The following is an 11,345-nucleotide window of genomic DNA, read 5'->3' on the forward strand; positions in this document are numbered from 1 at the left end:
ATTTCTCATCAACAAGCTCTTTACTGGATCACAGCAGAGAGCTGGATAAAGGAGCAGGTCACGACCAACTGCATTTATTCATATGGGTAAGTGACTAAAAGGGACACAGACGAAACAGAGAAGAATTGGAAGAGAAAAGCACTGCTTCTRTTTCTAGCTCTGGCATTGACTTGGATAACCTTCAGAACCCACTTCCACGGAGCAAAGGAGAGAATCAGTTTCTCATATTTTGTGCAGCAATTGTGCATGAAGTATATTGGGTGTACAGAGTGTACAGATGTTGTATTAACGATGACCTATTGCAGGAAGAGATGTCACATACTGTCCCAAGTCTTGTGTCAGCAGCATATTTTAAAGGCCTTTTAGAACTGTTTAAGATGTTTCAATTTTTTAAGTTGCTCTTCTTGAAATTCTAGGTTGTCATAGCATCATATGTCCAAATATATAGGGCTTGGGTGAAGGAAAATGGTAACTAAGAAACAGAAATCTGAAATTCCACTTTGGACTAAGAATAAACATCTCTCTGGCAGACAGATGGAACACAGCTCAGATGTTCAAAATAGGAAAAAAAAAGATGTTTGAGGAAAAACAAATTAATGAGAAAGTGAAAAGGAAGCAGTTAGTACGTAGGATCTCACTGAAACCACCAATACTTATAAGAGAATTGTAATATACAGCAACGTAAATAGCCCATGAGCATTGAGCAGCAAGCACTGCATCAAGATAAAACCAAGGTAAAATATACATCGACACTATGGGTGACAGCATAAGTGAAGTATGCTTAGGAAGGGCCTATTTTTTCAAATAGCAAGGGAATTTTTCTTTCTTAAGCACTTATTTCATCACATTATTGTAGTGGTTGCTTCAGGTTATTTATCAATAGGACCTTCTCTCGAGAAATCTTCCTTATAGCTTTGGCTGCTGGAGCTGTGGCTATTTTGTTTACTGTCTAAACAAAACCATATTTGAAAAATTGTGAGGGTACTTGCCCTCATTTCTTCTGTTTGATACATCACAGATTTCTGATGCTGACATCTTAACCACTTTTAAATTTCAGTGAATAGGAGCATTTATGTCTGCCTCCTACTCTCCAAAAGTTAATGCTTCCTTATACTGCAGTAGCAACAGGGAACCAAATTCTGTTTTTATTTCCTTCCACTTTGCAGTGATGAGAGCAAAGGCAGACAGCACATTCTTATTAAGGGTTTTTAGAACTGACACATCACAGCTTTTTCAGCAGGTCGGCCCTAGTTCTGGATTCTTTGTCTTCCTGAGACTCCTTGAATATGTTATCTTAGAGACTTGCTAAGCAAAACAATGTATCCAAGACCTTCCCTTAGGACTGAAGAAGAGTTGGATTTCTATTGTGATTTGCTTCAAGGCAAGTCTGTCTGGAGCATATTAAATCATTTTCATTACCACAGCCATGTCATACAGCCTTTAGTATTTCCGTTTTCCCACTGACAGCTTTAAGAGAAATATAAATAAGTAGTAGCCATTGCTTAAAAAAAAAGAGGGGAATGGTACATAAAACAATCCCTTGCTTTCCAGTGTGGTTCCATTCTGTGTGTACATTGAGCACATTTTATGAACAATAGCTAAAAAATGGTGAGTGAAAAGTGCTACTGGGAGGTAAGTAGCTGTTAGTCAGCAGAGGTGCCAGATAGGTAGCTCATTTGCTACAGGGTTTGATTTTTGCTGGTTGTTTCCCGTTAATGTGTTGCTATCGGGATGAAGGGGATGATGTGTACGACTCGTTAGAGGGAACTGGTTGGGGCTGAGTGGAAGAAAAATGTCATGAAGAAATGGAAGGTAAATTTTTGCCCTGCTTACGGATGCAGAAGGGGGTTTTGCAGGTTTGTGGCAGCAGAATTCTTTTCCTTCTCTTTAACCCAACACTATTTTTAAAGCTGCACTACTGAAGTGATTAATTAGCCTTTACATCAGACACTAAAATAGTTCCCAGTGACCACTTATATCACAGACTGTCTGAAAGGTTAAAAGCAGTCACTGCCACCCACCCTGCATGTGCATACAGAACACTTGGCCGATACACTTGAGTGGAAGAGGGTGTAAGGTGCAAAATGAGCACTGAAGATTTTATTCATCATGATCCACTCTGCTTTCCTGGCTGAAAAGCTGCAAGCATTTCTCATAGGTGGATGTGCAGTCTCAGTATTTTCAGGATAATTACTTAGTTCATTCAGAAAACTGGTGTGTTTTAAGGGCATCTTGTCTAAGGTGTAAAGGTCCCTTTTATATACACGAAATGACTTAGTTTATCTTTGCCTTAGTTTCCACACGTGCCTGGCAAATCATCCTTCCCAGTTTGATCGAGTGGTTCCCGACTGGAAGCTGAAAGGCAGTAAGTGTAACTACTGATCTGATGCTCGCAGGCCGGCAGGACAGGAGATGGTTACCAGTGAAAGCARGGCAGGCCCATCAGAGCCCAGCAAAGGCAGACAGCCAAGAGCCCTGCGTTACCAATAAAGGTATTTTCAGCTTCCACACCAGGTTCATATCACAATGTTTGTGAAAGGATGAATATAGAACATATATCCCTCATCAGCAATAATGAATTTCACAGTTCTTCCAGTACTTGAAACAGTGCAATGTAAGAATTCAGTGGGTTTAATGGACGGCTTCAGACAGAAGTGTTGTTACAGATATGAGTAGCTGGGAAATAAGTGAAAACATAATCTTGTAAATCTCCCTATGCCTACAACTCAGTTTTAAAATGATAGAAATAATTTCTTCCTTCCCACAGGCACATTACTGACTGCTAGATTATACTGCCTGCATAATGAATTCAAGTAATCAGCATTATGGTATTTAGGCTATGGCTTAACTGTGATAAACAGTGCCTAAATCCTATTCATCTTGGTATATCGCTCATTCTTTTGAGTACACATTACTATTTAGTCATCATTTTGGTTTGAAAGTGTCAGCAAACTTAGATAACTGCACAGGTTTTCTCTCTGTTACACAGCAAGTTGTTAATGGGTTTTAACTTGATCTGCAAATCTTTTTGTCTGCATATTTCCTGACTGCCGACACAGCCGTTTCTGCTAAGGGATGTTACTGTCACGGGCCTTCCCTTACCTAGATACACTCCACACAATCCCTGCATATTTCCCAATTTGGTCCYAAGATTTTCCCCATCAACTGAACTAAGCTGTTCATCAGGACACATRCGTCACACAGTGCAGCAGGGTACGGCATGGGAAGTTCAGGAAGCTAGTAACGGGACGGGGAAAAAACACAGGAACACATCAGCAATAGATTATGTTTATCATGAGACCTGTAGCAAGTATCAAATGTTCCAAGATGTCACCTGATAGATCAGCAAGATGTTGCCATCCATATAGATAAGGCTGTAACAGCTGAAATGCCATTTTTACCTCTCCTTTCACACTCACCAAAACCTAATTTCTAGTGATGCCACTGTCTGAAACTCCAAACAAGTTCTACACGTTCAATGTTCAGCTATTCAAAAAAAAAAAAAAAAAAAAGACATTCCTGCTTGATTTATTCTGTCTCCAATGAAATTTGTACTGTTTTTTTTTTCTATCAAAACTTCCCAGGACTGACTGTATTTATTTACCTCTGCTCCCACTCCTTGGAGAGCAACTTCACAGCTACAGATTAGTAACCGCTTTTTTGCTTGCAGTAACACAATGTCTGACATGTTCTTATATGATGAAATTCAGGAAAAAAAGACCAGGCTTTTAAAATATTTCTGGAGCCATAATGATACTTATTTTAGTAGGAAAAAAACACAAAGCCAATAGCCAAAAAAAAAAAAAAAAAAAAAAAGACTTTAGTGTCTTTATCTTATCTACAACTTCTCTAACCCTGTCCCATTAATAATGCATTTCCTTGCTTACTCGTGTTCTTCCAGTCGCATGACCAATTCCTGTCCTCCCTGGAGTGGATGGCAGAATTCCAGTGGAACATAAGCTCGTGCCTTCCAGGACAGGACTTGTGACTCTCCTTTGTTTATTTTCTTATCTCCCTGCCAAAGACAAGTGAATGCCAAGAAACTTGGACATCCTGGGTACATCTGATTCAATCTGGTTTTAGTGTACTAGGCACATCAGAAAATGATGGAAAATAATGGGTCCTACCTAGGCCTACAGGGCATCCATCTCCTCTTTCTGCAGTAAGAGCCTAGACACCAGTGCATGGTTATGATATAAAACTGCTTCCTGAGAAAGATACTTAGAAACTGGGGTATGGTCCACATTCAAGAACAAGTCATGTCAGCAAATGAAGGAAAAAGTGCTACAAGACATTAAAATTCCTGAAGTTGAGAAATTAAGAGCTTCAGTTAAAAACAAAAAGCTATTTGCCCTGTACAGCCAGAAGAGCCCATCATGTTTTCTCAAAGAGTAGGTGTCCTCTTTAATGGTACTGGCCAAGCTTCTCATCTTTCTCCACTAATGCTGCTTCTCGTTCTTAGTGCTGCTGTCTGCTCATCCAAAGGTGCTTGCATTTCCTATCAGATTTATGAAATGAATCATAAAAGAGGATGTTTATATGTGTTTATATTTCTATTTATGTATATAAACTACTAGAGTAAAATTTCCTAATTGCAGAAGCTAACAGCTAATCGCAGCAAATTGCAGAACTAACATGTTCACAATTACTTACCCCATTCCTGTTAAGACTTAAATGTGAATAGAATTTTGCCTTGTAAAACCTTTTAATTCATTTTAAAGCCCGTGCAACAGACTGCTTTAACCAGAACCACACTTGCTCCTTCTTTGATCTTCCGTTGCAGTATTTCTTATTCAGTTATGATAATGTCAGCATTAATATTGAATGAACTGAGAGTGGTTATTTTAAGTCTGTACAATGTACTCCAGTTTTGATGCAGAATAGTACCCTCTGATTCTGAGCATTTAATAAATAATGTTTAGCCGGAGCTTAGAAGAATGAACAGCACTACATAAATTCCAATTTACAGTATTTGCTACTGCATAAAACTTTTTTTTTTTTTTTTAATTCCAGTACACAACAATTTTCTCCCCATCTTCCTGCATTACAAGTCCACATTCCCTTCAAATTAGAGTACTCTCCAGCTGGTAGTAGTAGGTAGCCATGCATTAATCAGTAAGCTCTCTTGACTAATCCACTTCATTCTGTCTAGTAAGAGGATTCCGCAGCAAACATGCATACAGTTTTCTAAGAATAAAGAATGCAGAGAAAGGCAGCTCCAAAGGATGTCAGGGAAATAAAAAGTGACAGATTGGTGTCATGTAGGAGAAAGTATGGCAGCAAACACCAGCACATTTCTTTCCATAAAAAGGCTGAACAATGAGGAGGTATAGCCTAATATTTGTATCATTCTTCATCATGACACGGTAAGCATTGACAGCAAATAGCGTAATAGAAAATTCTATCATCACTGATGTGGCAGAATTTTCTCTTTTTATGTTAACTCTTTTGTAGAGATTTAAATACTTATTCTTTAATTAAAGTAATATGAATACTACTGCTGCCATTGTACAGGTATAATTAACATGACTGTTAGCATTTTCACTGATTAATCTCTCTTATCTCACTTAACGTACAGTTCTTTTATGTATTTCTTCACACTTTGAAACTGTAAATTTTTGATAATTTCTGGCCATTTAAATGTTAAGCTTTGATTTTAATTAGCARGTCAGGTTTTAGCTATTAATGGTGAAAAATTCTTAAATTATGGAGGAATACAAATAATGCTAGGCACAACATTTTCYTTCTAGAAAATAAACAGTATCCAGAATTCACAAATGGGTTGAAAAAAAAGGGAGAGACTTCAGGAATTCTCAAGCCTTTTAAGCTAGACAAGTTGCTGCACACTCAGAAAATGAGAACTATATTAACTTTTACCTGATTTTTGAGTGTACTGAGAATCCCTCGATCAGACAGACAATGACTGGACTTGTTCTGCAAACTTCAGACACAAGCTTCAGACCTTGTTTCAGTAAGCATTAATACAACGTAAACTCGTCAACTCTTTGCTCTCTGATTTGCGCTAGGAACAATTTCCCACAGCTGTCCACAAGAACAGGAGGGAACTGAATTCCATGGCAAAGCTGTCTGGCAGCTTTTAAATCCTTAAAATTCATTTTCTAACACTTACGAGAAGTGAGGCTTTCACTGGATACAATTCTCAGACCGCTGGCTTTTCTACTCCCACTGGGTGTGAACTCTTACTCAGACATGAGGATAGAGTCAAAGAGTACTTTCTAAACTTGATGWTAGCTCTTAAAAATAAATAAATAGCATTTACAGCTATAACTGAATGATATTAGTAAGTAGTGGAAAAGTGTCAGTTTAATCTTGATGCCTAATTAATCAAATGCTCTTGCTTTTTACTATCTTACCATAGGAATTCTTTAGCTCCTCAAGATCTGTGCTGGTTTCTTTAAATCTAGAGCTCCTGTTCTGATGTTCTTCACATGCTGTGTTTCTACAAACTGGATGATTGTGGMTATATGATATTTTTACACAGTCTGAGAATTAAACAAATGAGAACATTAATGCTATACAAGTAATGTATGACAACACTTCATTATCTGGAAGTGTTGATTAATTGATATAGTAGTTTTCTGATCAACTTTGCAACATTTAATGCTGCAGAGGGCAACACAACAACACGTGATCTAGAGCATGGAAAAAAATTTCAGAACTACTTTCTACAGAGGGCACAAATCTTCTGAAACCTGAAGGTGTCTTAGCCAGGCCCTTCCATCCCTCATAGGAGCCCTGAATCCATGAATTTAATGGCACATGTGGCAGCCCCACTGGCCTGTGCCAGAAGCTGAGTTGCCACCACCTCCTGCCACGCCACAAGCTCCCCATTAAGCCTTGACCTGCTCAAGCTCCAGGACTGCATCCTGCCTAGATCTGAACGATCTTTCAAACAAGGAACAGTAGTTACTTTGAACRGTCTTGGAAAAAGTCATCCAAGTTATAAAAAAACAAACTGATAACTGTTCTTCTATAATAGCCTTTTCAGGATAGCAACAAGAACACACTGTCTTCTACACTACTTCTTTTAAACAAGCTTTTGACAACACCGTCTCCTATCAGCTCCTTACAAGCTCCCATCTATTCTCTTTCCTGCAGTCAGTACAAGCCCCCATTTTGTGCACGGTCAATCCCTAAGGAAAGGGCAGATTATCTGCTCACTGCTCTTGTCCACCTGGGCAAAAGACCTATGTGTTTGTATGGACCCACAAGGAAGGCAGGTGCCACTACGTGTAAAAGACTGAACCCTGTACATAAAACAAGTTACTTCTCAAGCTGTCTATGTGCATGGACAAATACTGTGTCCCAGTTGTGCTGCAGGCACCTACATGAATAAAACACGTCTATGTGATGACAGTAAGAACAAAATTGCTTATCTTTGATTTCAATGCATTTTAAAGGGTCTGAATACCAAGGATCACTTGGATAAAGGCTGTGGTACTTTGGCTACCCATCAGGATGCCAGCATCACTTCATATGTCAAGTATTAGTCAATTATCTTGATAGCAGAGCGTGTTTGGCCTCACTAGTCTTCAAATTCACAGAGTTTTTTTTTTTTTTTTTAATTACCTGTTATTATTATTACAAGGATCACTGCTGTGGGCCTCYGCCTTCAGCTGGAATGAGAGGGTAGGGTGAGAAGAGTTGCTTTTGCCTGTTCACATCAGGAAAGTCTACACGGGTGGATTCCAGAGGTATAACTGACATAAGACTTACCAAATTTTGGAAGGCACAAAATGTGTTTTTTCCCTTTTTCCTTAGAAACATTACGTCTGCAGTGCTTACTTGGACAGCAACATGCCATGCACTTTAAGAATGAAAAAAACAGATGTTAGAAAATTCTGTTAAAATATTCTATGCCACTGTACATAAAATGTATTTGTTTTAGCTTAAAAAAATGAAAAAAAAACACTTAGGAAAAGAGATGAGCTAAACTTCTCACTAAAGATCTTGCAGGCRTTTGCCTCTTGTCATATCACTCAAGTATGTGAGGGAAGGCAGACATTGAAAATAGAAAGCATCAGTGTTGCTGATTTACAGAGAGGATGATTATAGGTGTAATCCAAAATCAGGACCTTTTTTTTCATCTGGCCAAAACAGCAGGCAGTTACAGAGAATGTTACCACACTGATATAAAAGAAATAGAAAATACTAGAAATAATAAATACCTTCTTCTGAAGCACCTTAGTTCAAAAAAGCATTCTGACAATCTTCAGTACAGCACTAATGATATCACTTAAAATTTGGGGCTTTTCAGTATGCAAGAAATACTTTGCACACAAATTTTATCTTTCAGCTTTCTAGAATTTCTTCAGAAGGACTTTTCCCAGAAAAAAAACAGTTTTAACAGCTGCCCAACAGTAGCTATTAAAAAGCTGCCATAATAATTTCATGTTTGTCTTCTCTTCCCATATACTTAATRTCCCTTCTGCTTTCTGCCTTTCCCCATCATTCTTGCTCAAAACAGGAACAAACACTTGGACGGAAACGCCTTTGACAGAGCGTGTCCCCTTTGCCAGGTAACTCCAAGCAAACTGTAAACCACTTCAGTTTGGCAGGATACAGTTTTCAGAGAATTACTGAGCTACTACTATACTTGAACTTTGCCATTTACGATTAGAGTTCAACAAGGGTTATTCAGAGCGACTTCAACAAAGGATGCTTGTATATCATCACAAAAGTCAACTATGTTTTGAACTATAACAATTTATAAATAACTCCTGCACATTCTCAAAAGGAGTCCTTAGTGCTTTATGCACAAAGTTCCAGTAAAAATTAATCCAGAAGTCTGGAGAAATATACCTTTCTGTGCACATCTTGCCCTGCACATAAAAAAAATGCAATGTTTCAAATATGAAATGCCCTTTCCCAAAAGGAAAGCAGTGCATATTTGAGGATGTTGCCTCAGCTGACTGTCCACTGAACTGCAGTGGAAATGCTAGTGCGGTCTGCACCCAYAGAATGGGCCTGGGCACCCAGTCCCTGCTCATACTGCAGCACTGCAGAGCTTTTGCTAGTGTAGACCTTTCTTCAGGGCTGAGAGCCTGCACGTGCTGTCAGGATGGCATCATCACACTATGGTGCTGCCAGAGCCCCTGGTTGGACATTGCACAGAGATTTAACCAAAGCCTCCCCATACATGCCAAGCCTGATTCAGAGGAACTACTTTGGAACTGAGGATAYAGCTCAGTTCCAGCACTGACAGACTCCTTGGTGCTTGTGCAAAGACCAGTACGTATCAGAGACCCCAACATCACGAAGACTTGGGTGATATTTATGTACGTGACCTTAAGTTTCGAAAGCTCATTCATGAGACTGATATGATGTATGTGGGTGCCTCTTGTTGAGTCAGTTTGAGGCACATTTGTAATTGAGGACACTAATCCACAAGGAAAAAATTGAATTCTTCAGTTAAGAGCACCAAAAAAGCAAAAGATGGAAATAACCTTTACAGATAATATAGATAGAAGTCTGTAGGTAAATAGTATTTCACTATTGTCTTCCAAAAAGCATCTGCTTCATCATCCAAAGTTTTAAACCAGAATCAAAACATTTCAGCTTCTGAAGCAATGTACATTTATTACAGATTATTGCTACATTTTTACTATTACAAACAATATAATTTACAATACAGAGCTGTTAGAATATATCATTCCATGTTCCAGTTCTGTTTACAGTGCAACTTTTTAAACATTTTTGATGAAATTACAAAGAGGAGAACACAACTGGGTTATTTTGCACCTGAAATATCAATCTTTTACAGCGTAATGATTAGGTTCTGTGTCTTTATGTATAAGTCTCATTGTGCACAAATAGTCACTGATACTTTTAATGTTTTGTCTAGTTTGAGACATTAACATTTTAGGTATTAGATATTATCATTCATGTCATGTAGAGACTTATAGAGCAACTAAGAATTCCTGCATTATATAGAGACCATTTATACTTATCTCTAGCACAGAAAGCATCAAAATGGTCTTGTGCAATTTTATGGAGGCACAGAAAAATCATGCAGCAGAAACATCACCATTTTGTCTTTAGCGATATTTTCCTTCATTAGTATCTAGTGCTAAATCCTGAGAAATCAAGCTTGGAAATCTCCTTTTCGTTAGAAAAGTTTGTTCGGTCTATGCGAGAACTTGGGCTTCCAACTTTAGTCAGCCAGGATTTCCTGCAAGAAAAATAATAAGACAGGATTAGCATGTAATGAGCTCTACATGTGGGTTTTGTTGTCCAATGTCTTCACTGTTTAAGAGCTATGCAAAACAGACTTGTTCAGTAAGGAAATCATCTCAAATATTTCAGGTTATATCTCTGTTTTCCCTCTTTCTTCTTTGAAAGTCAAAAAAGTATGTATTTTCAAGCTAATTCATCTTAGTTTTTATCATGTAATAAGAGGAGGTACACAAGCATGATTTTCCACTGTACTGAATCTCAACAAATAGGATGGAGAAGGTATTTTAGTACAATATATTTACAGAATCCAACTTTCTGCTGTGCAATGGGGTCCTCACAGGAAGAAAGCTGCTATATTTCAAAAGRAGGAGAAAAGCTAAATAACAAGACTGACAAAAGACTGTGCCATTTTGTTCCATATTATGAAAAATTTGAAAAGTTCTGCTTACTCAACAAGTCTCTAATATATCCGTATGACCTTGAGTTATAAAACAAATTCAGCAGATTTGACATACAGCATCACTCAAATCCCAAATCTATTTGCACTATTTTAAAAGATAGATGTGATATCAGTAAGTGAGCAAACTCCCAAAAGCTCATCCTTGGGGGCTTCCAGTTCCCAAGCTCGGCTGCACAAAGCACCAAACGCTTCAGACAACGTAGCACTCGCTGTTCAGCACGTGTCGATGAGTAGATCTCTACAGCAAGAGCACTTCAAACAGACCCAAACTTACAGAAAGACACTGAGAAAATAACTGTGGCAAAGTCAGAACATGTGATAACTTCCAAACAGCYTCTTCCTATTGCATTTTATTTCCCGGCTACTGCATGCATGTGTGACRATTGCCACTCATGCTCTGATTTTACGGTTTGACCCAACTGACTGTGCAGAGACTACATGGAGTCAACACTTTAATGGTACATTTATGAAATATGTGACTTCCCTGTCGCGTGGGGCAGCAGATGGCACCATCCAGAAGGATGGAAAASGGTGGGCAGCCATGAGAGGCTCCCAAGCTGCGCATGGGGCCACCCCTGCAGCACCTTCACCTCCCCCAGGGCACCCGCCCTTTCAGGGTGCCCACCAGAGATGCACTGGAGCTGCCAGAGCCCAATTCTGATTGGCTCTCAGCTGCATGCGCTGCCTG

The 11,345-nt window shown here is 38.7% G+C and overlaps 1 protein-coding gene across 2 annotated transcripts in view; it reads right to left on the reverse strand.

The window, feature by feature from the left end:
• Positions 1-9,587: 9,587 nt before the first annotated feature.
• Positions 9,588-11,345, reverse strand: part of ACYP2 (acylphosphatase 2) — a 47,948-nt gene continuing 46,190 nt past the window's right edge. For both annotated transcript variants that reach the window (XM_026033806.1, XM_026033805.1), the window contains exon 4: positions 9,588-10,192. In XM_026033806.1, the coding sequence (XP_025889591.1) occupies positions 10,078-10,192 (115 nt within the window). In that variant the 3' untranslated portion in view covers positions 9,588-10,077. The remainder of the gene's footprint in view (positions 10,193-11,345) is intronic.

Source organism: Nothoprocta perdicaria, unplaced genomic scaffold (assembly GCF_003342845.1).
Source record: "Nothoprocta perdicaria isolate Ctin4 unplaced genomic scaffold, notPer1 scaffold_133, whole genome shotgun sequence".
Classification (NCBI taxonomy): Eukaryota; Metazoa; Chordata; class Aves; order Tinamiformes; family Tinamidae; genus Nothoprocta; species Nothoprocta perdicaria.